This window comes from Labrus bergylta, chromosome 24, assembly GCF_963930695.1.
Source record: "Labrus bergylta chromosome 24, fLabBer1.1, whole genome shotgun sequence".
NCBI classification, from domain to species: domain Eukaryota; kingdom Metazoa; phylum Chordata; class Actinopteri; order Labriformes; family Labridae; genus Labrus; species Labrus bergylta.
This window is the reverse complement of record NC_089218.1, coordinates 12,387,932-12,402,294: the sequence shown is the minus strand read 5'-3', so window position 1 is coordinate 12,402,294 and position 14,363 is coordinate 12,387,932. Positions and strand designations below refer to the sequence as shown.

The 14,363-nt window shown below is 44.5% G+C and overlaps 1 protein-coding gene across 1 annotated transcript; it reads left to right on the top strand.

Moving 5' to 3' along the window:
- Window positions 1–8,603: 8,603 nt before the first annotated feature.
- pln1 (phospholamban 1) lies at window positions 8,604–13,230 on the top strand. Its single transcript, XM_065952114.1, has 2 exons — window positions 8,604–8,810; window positions 10,962–13,230. The coding sequence occupies exon 2, from the start codon at window positions 11,182–11,184 to the stop codon at window positions 11,341–11,343; it is 162 nt and encodes a 53-aa protein (XP_065808186.1). The 5' UTR covers window positions 8,604–8,810; window positions 10,962–11,181; the 3' UTR covers window positions 11,344–13,230.
- Window positions 13,231–14,363: the final 1,133 nt, after the last annotated feature.

Sequence of the window (14,363 nt, the reverse complement as noted above, 5' to 3'; positions counted from 1 at the left end):
TGTGTGTGTGTGTGTGTGTGTGTGTGTGTGACACATTGCTGCTTAAACTCATGACCCGCTTAAACATTCAGACTTGGTGAGTTTGTCTTCTTTAAATCTCTTTGATCTTTATGACATCATCACATGTGTCCATGTTTGACCTGGAGTCCCATCGATGGCGGTCTCCATGCTGGAAATGCTGTCTAACTTTTAGTCAACCTAACGACAGGCTGAGAGCTGGAGCTGAGGCGGGTTTTAATCCTCCTGACAAACTGTTACACTGCGCCCACCTGTCAATCAGATCAGCTACACGCCTTATTGTGAATAACTCTTATCCTTCATCAAATCAAAAGTGATGAGTCATCAAAACATTCACCCCCCCCCTCCCGGTACAGTGTGTTTCGATCGAGATATGAGCTAATCACACCTATTTGTTTTTTTGAACCAGGCTGTTCATCTCTGCTGTAAAAACAGGCCTTTTAGAAGGGGTGTGTATGTGACTTCCTGTGCTTCTGCAGCCAGCCTCTAGTGGACACTCCAGGAACTGCAGGATTTTTACACTTCAAGCATCGGCTTCATTTTTCACAGCTTTCATTGGGGCAGCTGTGGCTCAGTTGGTCGCTCAGTTGTCACTTCTCAACCTGAAGGTCGAGGGTTCGATTCCCAGCTGGGCAACATGTCCGATGTGTCCTTGGCCAAGACACTTAACCCTGAATTGCTCCCGCTGCTTCGGTGGTGGTGTTTGAATGGGATTAGTTACTTCTGATGGGTGATAGTAAAGCGATTACTACCATCAGTGTGTCAATGTGTAGGGGAGAAGAGACAGTGTTACCTTGAATTCTGCTACCCATGGAGATGTGGTGCATGCTGCTTTGTTTCCTCTGACATCTTACAGAAAGGTTTTATTAGAGAGGATGGAAAAAGCACTTCCTGTTTTGTCACAGTGTAAACACAGAGAGAGTCGAGGTGTTTGAAATGATCTTGATTCTTACACACGGATACACTCCCCCTGAAATCTACAATAATAGAGAACCTAAACCATCTCCACACACTCTGTGTGTGTGTGTGTGTGTGAGTGTGTTCTTCATTAAGTTTCATTTCTTCATTAAGTTTATTCCTTTTCTCACTTTTGTTTTTACTCACCCGAACCTACTTAATCACCTCTGTGTGTGCATGTGTGTGTGTGTGTGTGTGTGTGTGTGTGTGTGTGTGTGTGTGTGTGTGTGTGTGTGTGTGTGTGTGTGTGTGTATCCGTCTACACAACAACACACCCCCCTGAACCGTGGACTAAAATGGGCTTTTTTCAAATACACTCACATAGAGTTGTAGTTACTGCTGCTGACCACACGAGGGCGCCATCACAACACATTTGAGAGTGAACTGTGGACAGTGGATAGAGTCAGAAATCAGGGACAGAGAGAGGGGGGATGAAATGTGGGGACATTGGACTCATGTACGTACCACTAGGCCACTGCCACCCCAATAAGTGTTTTAAGTGTTTTAGATGAATTGTACAATAAAGAGCCTCAGTGTTACAGGAAATAGAATATAGGTATAAAATGTTTCTAGATAGTAACTTACACAATACTTTTAAACGTTTCTAATCAGAATGTTTTAAGATGGAGAATGCGTTGAGGGGTTATGATGAGAGACGTCAACAAACCTTTAAGACACCTGAACGTGTGACAAGTTCTTCTTCTTGTTTGCTTCTGCATTTTATTGATTTAGGGTAACATGAACATAAAAAGTTGAAAATGGCGCTGGTGTTGTCAGCCCTTGTGGAGTCGGCCAAAAAAAAGGCCATCTGGGGCCGATGGGTTGCGACGGAGCTGGACACACCGAAAAGACTAGAGGGGGCGACCGCTCACCGTCAGACCGACAGCTGACGGTCTCCTTGGTGTGTCAGGGCCTTTAGGTCCAGTTTCCTTTAAGTCCAGTTTCCTTTAGGTCCAGTTTCCTTTAGGTCCAGTTTCCTTTGAGTCCAGTTTCCTACGTGCCGACCTTTAGGTCCAGTTTCCTTTAGGTCCAGTCTCCAGCATGCCGGCCTTTAGGTCCAGTTTCCTTTAGGTTCAGTTTCCTTTAGGTCCAGTCTCCAGCATGCCGGCCTTAAGGTCCAGGGTCCTGAAGTGTGAAACTGAAATAAACTGTTAGCTGTCTGTCCTATGGCTGTAGTCACTCTGATAGGAGAGCAAGAGGAGGACAAAGTTACATTTTATGAATCATCATGAAAGGATCTGGAGCTCTCACAGAGAACACTCTGCTGTACCATGGTCCATAGACCAGGACCGGGTTGTAAACAGGTCACAGAGTCCTGAGTGCGGTGAAGGAGACAGACTCTGACCTGCTTTCTTTATTAACACATCCCATGTTTCCTTCACCCTCATCAGAGACGTCAGGCCCCTCCCCCACAGCCTTTGGGGGGGGGGATGTTTTGATGACTCATCAGTTTTGATTTGATGAAGGTGTGAGGTTAAAACTCAGATTTTTATGAATGGAGTCTGCTGGGTTTGTCACAGCTGTCTGTGCTCGTCTCAACAAGTATCTGCACTTTAACTCGAGTAAAGAATGTGTTTACTTTTACCTCCTCTGGGTTTGTGTGTGTGTGTGTGTGTTATTTTTAGCCTCTCATTGTCCCCGCGTGCCTCACTGATGCTCGTCTCTCTGTCTCCGGGGGACGCTGGCATTCACAGATGCTGTTCCAGAGATCATTTCAGGGTCGATCAGGTGCTGCTGGCTTTGATTCCAAAGGGGGCTTGGGGTGCGTTTGTTTTATGTGGTTTCATGGAGTGTGGTTGGGGGATTGGGGGGGGCGGGGGGGGGCATGGCTGCACTGGGAGCTGGATTAGAGTTCACCACAGACATGTCAGACATGCTCGCTGCAGCATCAGGTGTGCTGGATCACACCGGCTGCGGGATGCCAGCTATTGTCTGTGGATTTGTGGCAGCTTCATTTTTAGCAGGTTGGAGTGTGTTTGATTTATTCTCAGAGAGCTGGATTTGTGGATTGTTCCAGAAGAGGAGACAGGTGGATGCCTCAGGGCTGACGGACGAGGAGCTTTTAAGTGTTTACTGGGGGGACTGGGAGAGATGGACGTGTGCTGCTGGAGGATATCTTTAGTTTGTGTTTCTGAGCAGCTGGAGGATTCAAAGGGGAGATGAAAACATGTCAGAGGTGTGGCTTCTGAACAACTTTCTGCTGGTTTAAAGAACAGAATATGCTCCTTCACACTGTCTTAAGAGCACAAAAACATCTGCACTGAATTGAGACAGAGTGTAGATGTCTGACATTACTGAAATCAGTTTGGTCTGTTCAGCATCTTCACGAGGTGCTGTCCTGGAGGAGACATCATCCTCAATCAGACTTCATATCGTTTCTTTTTTCAGGATGATTTCAGTCTCATAATAATCCACGATTCCCCAAAAACACATCAAATAAACATTGAAGAGTGTGTTTGTCAAAAAGTGAGGAGAATACAGATAATTGTGTTAGAGAGTTAGGTTAGAGAACTTTATGAAGTGTTTGTGAATGAGGTGAAAGTGTGTGTCAGACATCTGATCGAGTGTCAGAGGAGAATTGTGGGCTCTTAAAATCTCTCAGGAGATAAACCTGCTCTCTGCACAATCACTCGCTCACATATCTGTCTATATGTGGACAACAAGAGAGGAGGAAAATGTGTGTGGAGCTGCCAACAGCAGCAGGAAGACCTCCAGAGTAAACACAGCTGACGGGGGGGGGGGTCTCCTCCTCCTCCTCCTCTTCCTCCTTATCCTCCTCCTCCTCCTCCTGCTGCTCATGGAGAGTGATGAGGAGTGATGTAGGGTGACGGAGAGTGATGGAGAGTGATGGAGAGCGATGAGGAGTGATTGAGAGTGACGTAGAGTGTTTAGGAGTAATGGAAAGTGATGGAGAGTGTTTAGGAGTGATGGAGAGTGTTTAGGAGTGATGGAGAGTGACGGAGAGTGATGGAGAGTGACGGAGAGTGACGTGGAGTGATGGAGAGTGATGGAGAGTGTTGAGGAGTGATGAGGAGTGATGGAGAGTGATGGAGAGTGACGGAGAGTGATGGAGAGTGTTTAGGAGTAATGGAAAGTGATGGAGAGTGTTTAAGAGTGATGGAGAGTGACGGAGAATGACGGAGAGTGACGGAGAGTGATGGAGAGTGATGGAGAGTGATGGAGAGTGTTGAGGAGTGATGGAGAGTGACGGAGAGTGATAGAGATTGACGGAGAGTGATGCAGAGTGATGGAGAGTGAAGTAGAGTGATAGAGAGAGATGGAGAGTGATGGAGAGTGACGGAGAGTGATGAAGAGTGACGGAGAGTGACGGAGAGTGATGGAGAGTGTTGAGGAGTGATGGAGAGTGATGGAGAGTGATGGAGAGTGTTTAGGAGTGATGGAAAGTGATGGAGAGCTATGAGAGTGATGAGGAGTGATGGAGAGTGATTGGAGAGTGATGAGGAGTGATTGAGAGTGATGGAGAGTGTTGAGGAGTGACAGAGAGTAATGGAGAGTGTTGAGGAGTGATGTAGAGTGATGGAGAGTGATTGAGAGTGCTGAGGAGTGATGGAGAGTGATGAAGAGTGTTTAGAAGTGATGGAAAGTTATGGAGAGTGACAGAGAGTGATGGAGAGTGACGGAGAGTGATAAAGTGATGGAGAGTGATGGAGAGTGTTGAGGAGTGATGGAGAGTGATGGAGAGTGTTGAGGAGTGATGGAAAGTGATGGAGAGCTGTGAGAGTGATGAGGAGTGATTGAGAGTGATGGAGAGTGTTTAGGAGTGACAGAGAGTGATGAGAGTGTTGAGGAGTGATGGAGAGTGATTGGAGAGTGATGAGGAGTGATTGAGAGTGATAGAGAGTGTTGAGGAGTGACAGAGAGTAATGGAGAGTGTTGAGGAGTGATGTAGAGTGATGGAGAGTGATGGAGAGTGTTTAGGAGTGATGGAAAGTTATGGAGAGTGACGGAGAGTGATGGAGAGTGACGGAGAGTGATGGAGAGTGACGGAGAGTGATGGAGAGTGACGGAGAGTGATGGAGAGTTATGGAGAATGTTGAGGAGTGATGAGGAGTGATGGAGAGTGACAGAGAGTGATAGAGATTGATGGAGAGTGATGGAGAGTGCTGAGGAGTGATGAGGAGTGATGGAGAGTGACGGAGAGTGGCGGAGAGTGACAGAGAGTGATGGAGAGTGATGGAGAGTGGTGGAGAGTGTTTAGGAGTGATGGAGAGTGATGGAGAGTGTTGAGGAGTGATGTAGAGTGATTGAGAGTGTTGAGGAGTGATGGAGAGTGATGATGAGTGATTGAGAGTGATGGAGAGTGTTGAGTAGTGACGGAGAGTGATGGAGAGTGTTAAGGAGTGATGGAGAGTGATGGAGAGTGATGAGGAGTGATTGAGAGTGATGGAGAGTGTTGAGGAGTGATGGAGAGTGTTAAGGATTGATGGAGAGTGATGGAGAGTGTTAAGGATTGATGGAGAGTGATGGAGAGTGTTTAGGAGTGATGGAAAGTGATGGAGAGTGTTTAGGAGTGATGGAGAGTGATGGAGAGTGATGAGGAGTGATTGAGAGTGATGGGGAGTGTTGAGGAGTGACGGAGAGTGATGGAGAGTGTTGAAGAGTGATGGAGAGTGATGGAGAGTGATGAGGAGTGATTGAGAGTGATGGAGAGTGTTGAGGAGTGACGGAGAGTGATGGAGAGTGTTTAGAAGTGATGAAGAGTATTTAGGAGTGATGGAGAGTGATGGAGAGTGTTGAGGAGTGATGGAGAGTGTTGAGGAGTGACGGAGAATAATGGAGAGTGTTGAGGAGTGATGTAGAGTGATGGAGAGTGTTGAGGAGTGACGGAGAGTGATGGAAAGTGTTGAGGAGTGATGGAGAGTGATGGAGAGTGATGAGGAGTGATGGAGAGTGATGGAGAGTGTTGAGGAGTGATGGAGAATGTTTAGGAGTGATGAGGAGTGATTGAGAGTGATGGAGAGTGTTGAGGAGTGACGGAGAGTGATGGAGAGTGTTTAGGAGTGATGGAGAGTGATGAGGAGTGATGGAGAGTGTTCAGGAGTGATGGAGATTGATGGAGAGTGTTTAGGAGTGATAAGGAGTGATGGAGAGTGACGGAGAGTGATGGAGAATGACGGAGAGTGATGGAGAGTGATGGATAGTGATTGAGAGTGTTGAGGAGTGATGGAGAGTGATGGAGATTGATGGAGAGTGATAGAGAGTGATGAGGAGTGATGGAGTGTAGAGGAGTGATGGAGAGTGTTTAGGAGTGATGAGGAGTGATGGAGAGTGACAGAGATTGATGGAGAGTGATGGAGAGTGACTGATAGTGATGGAGAGTGTTGAGGAGTGATGGAGAGGGACAGAGAGTGACAGAGAGTGACGGAGAGTGATGGAGTGTGATGGAGAGTGATGAGGGGTATTGGAGAGTGAAGGAGAGTGATGGAGAGTGATGGAGAGTAATGGAGAGTGATGGAGAGTTATGGAGAGTGACGGAGAGAGTGATGAGAGTGTGATGAAGAGTGATGAGGGGTGTTGGAGAGTGACGGAGAGTGAAGGAGATTGATGGAGAGTGATGGAGAGTAATGGAGAGTGATGGAGAGAGTAATGGAGAGTGATGGAGAGTGATGGAGAGTGAATGAGAGTTATAGAGAGTGATGGAGAGTGATGGAGAGTGTTGAGGAGTGATGAGGAGTGATGGAGAGTGACGGAGAGTGACGGAGAGTGATGGAGACTGACGGAGAGAGTGATGGAGAGTGACGGAGAGAGTGATGGAGAGTGACAGAGAGTGACAACTTCCTTTGCACATTGACCGCCTGAGTGTCAGGTCAAAGGTCAGATTGTTGAAGTCACAGGAAGTGTGAGTGCTGCAGAAGGGGAGGTCAGGTAGTCCTTTACTTAATCCACAACAAAGCTGTGTGAGGACAAGTTTCATGATGTGTGTGTGTGTGTGTGTGTGTGTGTGTTTTCTCTGGCCCCTTCTCTCTCTGTCTGCTCGTTTCTTTAATCTGCATCATCCTCTCTCTCTCTCTCTCTCTCTCTGTCTCTCTCTCTCTCTCTCCTCGTCTTCAGGGCGGTCTAACATTTGTCCATGTAAGGCCACAGAGCTGCTCCGAGATCAGGAAAAAAAAAAAACAGGAAACTATTTTCATCTGGCACATTTTTCTTCTGGATTTAAAAAGCCGAGAGTTTGAAGACCCAGGAGGATATGAGACGTCGTGAGGAGCACAGATCTGAGCCGAGTGTGTCTCTACTTTAGTAACATCTCTGTTATTGTAGTTCAGACTACAAACTGTGACATGTTCACTGAGGAGGGGAGGTCACAACAAGCACAGTCACCTCAGGGCAGAGCTAGCAGTTAGCAGTTAGCTCTGTGTGCTGTAGATGATCCTGCAGCGTTACTGTGAACAGCTGTTCTCACCTCTAGACCTCACAGCGAGCGCTCAAAGAGAGAGAGAGAGAGAGGCAAAGAGAGAGAGACCCTGAGGGTTCAGCTCCTGATCACAAGCCATGCTTCACAAACATCTGATCGACTGTAACACAACACTACTGATCATCTTGTTAGAGGCCTGATAACTCTGAATTATTATTCCTGTGAGGTCGACGACATCGTCATGTCAACATGTGAGGAGGCGGAGCTCAGAGTGTCTCGTGTGTGACATGTATAAGTCATCAGCTGCTTCTTGACAGGATTCTGAAGATGTGGGTCAGGACACATTCTGGGGTATAAACAGCTCGCTCTGGGTTCTGGGTCTGTTTGTAGTCCTGGACAGCGCCCTCCTCAGGGGACACATGGGGGAGAGGGAGGGGGGGGGGGGGGGGGGGGGGGGTATAAAAGTCTGTAAAAAGTAAAAATAACCCCCCTGTTCCCCCTGCTGTGTCCCAGAAAGATTTGCTTCTGGTTAATAAGGAGAGTTAGCATCTAAACACGTCAGAGTATCAGAGAGGACACACACACACACACACACACACACACACACACACACACACACACACACTGCACACACTGCACGCACACACACACACAAGGGCGTAGTAATTTAATCAAGTTTTTAAGGCTGCAACATAAAGTTAGAATAATTTAAACATTCTGGGGGAATTCAGCTTGGTGCTCTTTACCGCCCTCTGAAGGTCTCTGAGTGCAACTACACTGTCGTAAAAACACACACACAGTGCTGTCATGGCTCTTCATCACAGACAACGACATCTGTTGACAATCAGATCAGAGGTGTTGTTGAAGTTAAAGACCGACCGACGAGGATCAGTAGTGTTACAGGATTTAGATCAACTCTGACTCTACTAGCGTATACAGCTAACTGTTAGCATGTGGAGTATGTGATGGGTATTCAGCTGTTACCATGACGACTACAGGCTAAATGTCTACATTGGAGAGGCTTATTTATTACTATGCTAGTTGAGATAGGTTTGTAAAGTTCAAACTTATGAAGAACTTGAAGCTCAACGAGGAAAGAAACGGCTTTGCCCTGAGATGTCCCCCCTCTGTTGTCTCTCCCCCCTCTCTCTCTCCTCTCTTTCTCAACCCTCTCTCTCTCTCTCTCTCTCTGTTGTCTCCCCCTCTCTCTCTCCTCTCTTTCTCCTCTGTCTCAATCCTCTCTCTCTCTCTCTCTCTCTCTCTCTCTGTTGTCTCCCCCCCCTCTCTCTCTCTTTCTCTCTCCCCTCTCTTTCCTTTCTCCCCTCCCCTCTTTCTATTCTCTCGCTCTCCTTCTCTCCCCTCTCTCTCCCTCTCTCTCCATCTCTCTCCCTCTCTGTCAGCCCTGCAGAGCTCGCCCTCACATTTCTTCTAAAACTCGGAGCAGCTCAGTCGACATCTGAAGGTAAGAACATCGTTCAGAGAGATAGATTCATCACACCCTATTAATATTAATAATAATAATAATTAATAAATGTTTTTATTTACTTATGTTTAAGTTTAACTTTAGTTTAACTTCTTACACTAAGCATTACAAAAAGTTTGAAAGCTGCGGGATTTCTGTCAGTGAGACGTCACTGATTTTAAGCGTCTTTGATTCTAAAGAAGACTTTAAGTATGGCCTCATAAAACTGTGTTTGTGTGTGTGTGTTTTGTGTGTGTGTGTGTGTTGTGTGTGTGTGTGTGTGTGTACGTGTGTGTGTGTGTGTGTGTGTGTGTGTGTGTGTGTGTGTGTGTGTGTGTGTGTGTACATTTGTTTTCCACATCTTTTCTGAAGCTCCTGATGTATTGTTTAGAGATAAAAATGATTATTATTATTGATAGATTTTTGATATTATTAAGATAAATAATAACAAATATTGATGACATTGTGAAGTTTAAATATGAGTATTTATAGATGCATTTATATAGAAATCGTCCTGGACGCAGATTGTTCATTTTAAGTCGTTTCAAAGTTTATTATTTTATTTAAGGTTTATTCTTATGCTTTTATTTTGATAGGACAGAGAATAGAGTCCGAGATCAGGGTGAGAGAGAGAGGAATTCCGTGGCAAAGGTGCCAAAGGTCGGATTCTAACCCGGACCGCTCACTTGAATGACTGTAGCCTCTGTACACAGGGAGAACACTAACCACTAGGTCACCGGCGCCACATCAAGTTTATATAAAGATGATCCTCACCTTCATCACACGCACGCACGCGCACACTTAGTCACTTGGAGAGACGTGGTCAGTGTCCAAAAACCGTCCGTCACACTTTATTTCACGTCACAGTGACCTGTAACCATGGAGACGATGTTGAACGGGCCACACAATCAACTTCAGCTGATCAGAGGATCAGCTGTTCATCATAAACAATACCAAGAAACACACACACGTACACACAGAGTCAGCTGCTGTGATGGAAATATTCAGTGTTTCCTCTTAACATGACTCTGATATCTATCCCCCCCCCCCCCCCCCCCCCCCCCCCCATGAACAACAGCTGATTGTGTTTCTAAAGGACAATCTGCTGTCGGCGCTGCTCGGCTGCTGTGTGATAAAAATAAAAGTGATCCTTCAAACACTCCAAGGAATTATTGAGTCATAACATCCAATATTAGAGAAGGAATAAAGTAGCATTGACAGACTGATGGTGATTGGCTGAGATGTCTGTCTATCAAACCTGCTCAACACTGACTCTGGTGGACTTCCTTTGATCGCAAAGACTGGTTACTGCACACACTCAGAGCCGCCTGCAGACTGTCTGTAAATCAGAGGACACTTCCTGTCAGTTGGCGGTCAGAGGTCATCCAGCAGTCTCCTGTAGTTAATCCTCTGGCTGACAGAGAGTGTGTGTGTGAAGGTGTGAACATGTCAGGTGATGATGGAGAGCAGAGCAGAGAGCGGAGGCAGAGAGCAGAGAGCAGAGAGCGAGCGTTAAAAATAGATGAGCTGAAAGATTCCAGAAACATCTCCCTGACAATACACACAAATCCAACATGGACGCCCTGCTTCACTTTAACCAACCATGCTCTGCTGTGATTGGCTAACTCGTAACCTTAACGCTCTGCTGTGATTGTGTGCCAACTGTGTTTTTTCCGAACTTAGAACAAGACAAATGCTGAAGTCGACCATAAAAGTTTATGTTTCACAATAAAGCCTGAGGGTGTAATGAACAGTATGTCCAGCAGGGGGCACTACAGTAGAAGTATAAAGGGTGTTTGAAACAGCAGAGCGGGTTTAAAGTGACTTTTTTCAAAATGATGAAACTTAAAAAAAACAAACATCTTTTGTAAACTCAGTTATTCAAATAAAACAAACCTTAACGTGAACCCGCTGTGCTGCTACGTTAATGTTAGCATGCTGATAGAGGATGTTCTATTACTCATGTTAAGTGTTAGACTTTTCTGAGTTTAACACTTTCACTCTGAATGTTGATACTTGAGTTTTCGAAAGAACAGAGATCAATTTTTCAATGAGCCATCTTCATTTCATTCATCATCAGGATCAATGATTTAAAACAAAAAAAAAAGTAAACCAAGGAGTGAATAATGACCTTCTGTTTCTCTTTTTCAGTAAAGAGAGAAGCGAAAAAGAATCTGTGTCAGTGAACCTGTGAGGACCTCACACCCTCCGCACACCAGCAGCTCCAGTTTGGCTCCAGTTTGGCTCCAGTTTGGCTCCAGTTTGGCTCCAGTCCTCCCCGTCTCCGTCCTCTCAGGCCTCGTCAGCCTGCCTGAACTCTCTCCTCTGTTAATCCCAGGATATCAGGATCTAGCCCCGCCCCCCTGCCTCCATGGAGCGCGTGCAGCACATGACCAAGTCGGCTATACGGCGGGCTTCTCAGATCGAGGTGACCCCTCAAGCCAAGAGGAACCTTCAGGAGCTGTTCGTCAACTTCACACTCATCCTCATCTGTCTGCTGCTCATCTACATCATCGTGCTGCTGTCCAGCTGAGGATACACCAATCAGAGAGAGCGATGAGACATCTGGATTATTATTCAGCTAAAACTAAGGGCATATATCTCCAACATCTGGATTAGTACACAGCTAACACATAACTGAAACATCTGGATTATTACACAGCTATAACTACTGCCACATAACTCCAACATCTGGATTATTACACAGCTATAACTACTGCCACATAACTGCAACATCTGGATTATGACACAGCTATAACTGCAGACACATAAATCCAACATCAGGATTATTACATAGCTAGCGCATAACTCCAACATCTGGATTATAACACAGCTATAACTACTGCCGCATAACTCCAACATCTGGATTATTACACAGCTATAACTAAGGGCACATAACTGCAACATCTGGATTATTACACGGCTATAACTACTGCCACATAACTCCAACATCTGGATTATTACACGGCTAAAACTACTGCCACATAACTCCAACATCTGGATTATTACACAGCTATAACTACTGCCACATAACTGCAACATCTGGATTATTACACAGCTATAACTGCAGACACATAACTCCAACATTGGGATTATTACACAGCTAACACATGACTCCAACATCTGGATTATTACACAGCTATAACTACTGCCACATAACTCCAACATCTGGATTATTACACAGCTATAACTAAGGGCACATAACTGCAACATCTGGATTATTACACGGCTATAACTACTGCCACATAACTCCAACATCTGGATTATTACACGGCTATAACTAAAGGCACATCACTACATCATCTGGATTAATACAGGACACTTATGACACTCACACAGTTTTGGTGGGAATGACGATGGTCCCTGAGGAAACAGTCAAGAAATCTCTGCTGGGAAAATATGTTTCCCATGAGCCCTGCTGCTTCCTGCAGTGACCCAAACACTCTGATGAGTTATTTTTATCTTCTTTCTCAGCCGATTTGACACGCATGGGGTTTCGGTGTTTCTACAGGAAGCATCATAAAACATGCCTGGGTAAAAAAATAAATCAAAGAAGACAAATATTTGAAAAGTTAGATGATCTCACTTACTAAAACACACAAAGAAAACACACCTGTAAACATCATAATATATAAATAATACACATCCCAACAACATAAATGAAGCTGATTCTGAGGTAATAATATAAATGTAATTCAACACTCTCTAAATCAAAATGCATCCAGAATATAACACATTATAAATGTAAAATCATATTCATTATTTATGTCGCTTTTAGAACATGTGATGTCACCGAGAGATGTTTCATCATAAGACATAAAAATAAAAACTAATATCAACACCATAAGAGGCTTAAAACCACCCACCTCCAGGGACTCTGTTTGGCTCACTGTCTCCAGCACCAGTCTCTGATGCTCATGGGTAATGTAGTATTCACAGCACTGAGTGGAACTGCAAATTAAATTGAAAAACCTGAAAGTGGCTTTGGTGCCCTCTAGTGGTCATATAGAGCATGACAGCAGAGCGACTTGTTAACATGCCTGTAAAACATGAAGAGCAGCTACATAGACACTCACACACACTGCAGTAGAACAGTTTGCATGGTGTGATTTGTGTCTAAATAAAGTGACACTTGTTATACAAATAAAAATGGATTGATTTGATGTTTTCTGATGTGTAATTCCGACACTGATGGTTAATGAAAGCACATGACTGTTATATAAGTGTAAACATGCTTTAAAGTTTATTTTAAATCGACTATATGATTATAAACCTGCTTCTGTTAAACATTTATGATATATATCTTCATCTGCAATGACTAAGCGCAAAACTATCAGTATGAAGTGTTTAAAATGAAAGTGTGTTCAGCAGACAAACACTAAAGAAACTGCATGACAATAAAGTACGTTTGATCTCCTGATGCCGCTGAGTTTGATTTACTTCTCTCTTCATATTTACACATCTAGGGGTTGTAGCGTAAATTAAATCTAGCAGGGGTCCAACTGGGCGCCACACAGACCCTTAAGTCCGTCAAAAAAGTCTCATGGTGAATAGCTCTGTGGTGGTCTGACAGATGTCTAAATTGTGTCTGATGTGATGGTCTGACAGATGTGTAGAGACTTAATGAATGAAAAAAAGCACACACACACACACACACACACACACACACACACACACTAAAACAGCAGAGCCGTCGTGTCACAATCATCATTTTACTGTTTCCATAACATACAACAGAAATGATATAAATATAAATAAATATTGTTGCTATAATTATTATTATATATTTTACGGACAGATTCTCAGAACACGTCGACAGCAGCAGGTTAAATAAAGAGAATATTTGAAAATCAAATAAATAAAGGAAAACAAAATCAAATCAACTCAATAACATACAAGAAGTCTTCTTATAAAAACAAAACAAACAAAAGATTTCTGTGTTCAAGCATCAATATATAAATGTTCACAGTGTGACGGTGAACCAGCTGTGTGTGTGTGTTGGTGATCGATAAACAACTGAATAAATCCTATGAGCCCTGACTGCATCGCGGTGCGTTCACACACTCAGCTGGTTCACTTCTGGAAGACGTGCATCGCTGTGTTTGTGTTTTTTGTGTCATGTTTCCTTTAACTTCACTTATGCACATTTTAAAATATCACCATAAAAAGCTTTATCTTCTTCTTCTGTGATTATCAGTAATGTGTGCGCTGTGCTCTATTACGCCCCCTTCTGACCGTACACTGTAACTTGCAGAAGCCATGCTGCTTCTTCTGTGGTATTTGGAAAGACATTTGGACAGTTGAAGGAAACTTGACGTGATGTGAGGTGTGCCTGTGGGACACAGCGCCCCCTGCAGGCTGAACATGACCATGCAGTCTGTAAACTGTACAGGTGTGAGAGAGATCATTAAAAACACCAAAGATGGAGATTCAAGTGAGTGACAGACAGCGGCATCATGAGTGTGTGTGTGTGTGTGTGTGTGTTTTAAGAAGACATTTTGTCTTCCCCCGCATTCGGCTTGTTTCCTCGAGATCTCGACTTATTCACCTCGT

Bases quoted from the DNA above. Each gene is read 5' to 3' on its own strand.
- pln1 (XM_065952114.1), top strand. From the start codon at position 11,182: ATGGAGCGCGTGCAGCACATGACCAAGTCGGCTATACGGCGGGCTTCT.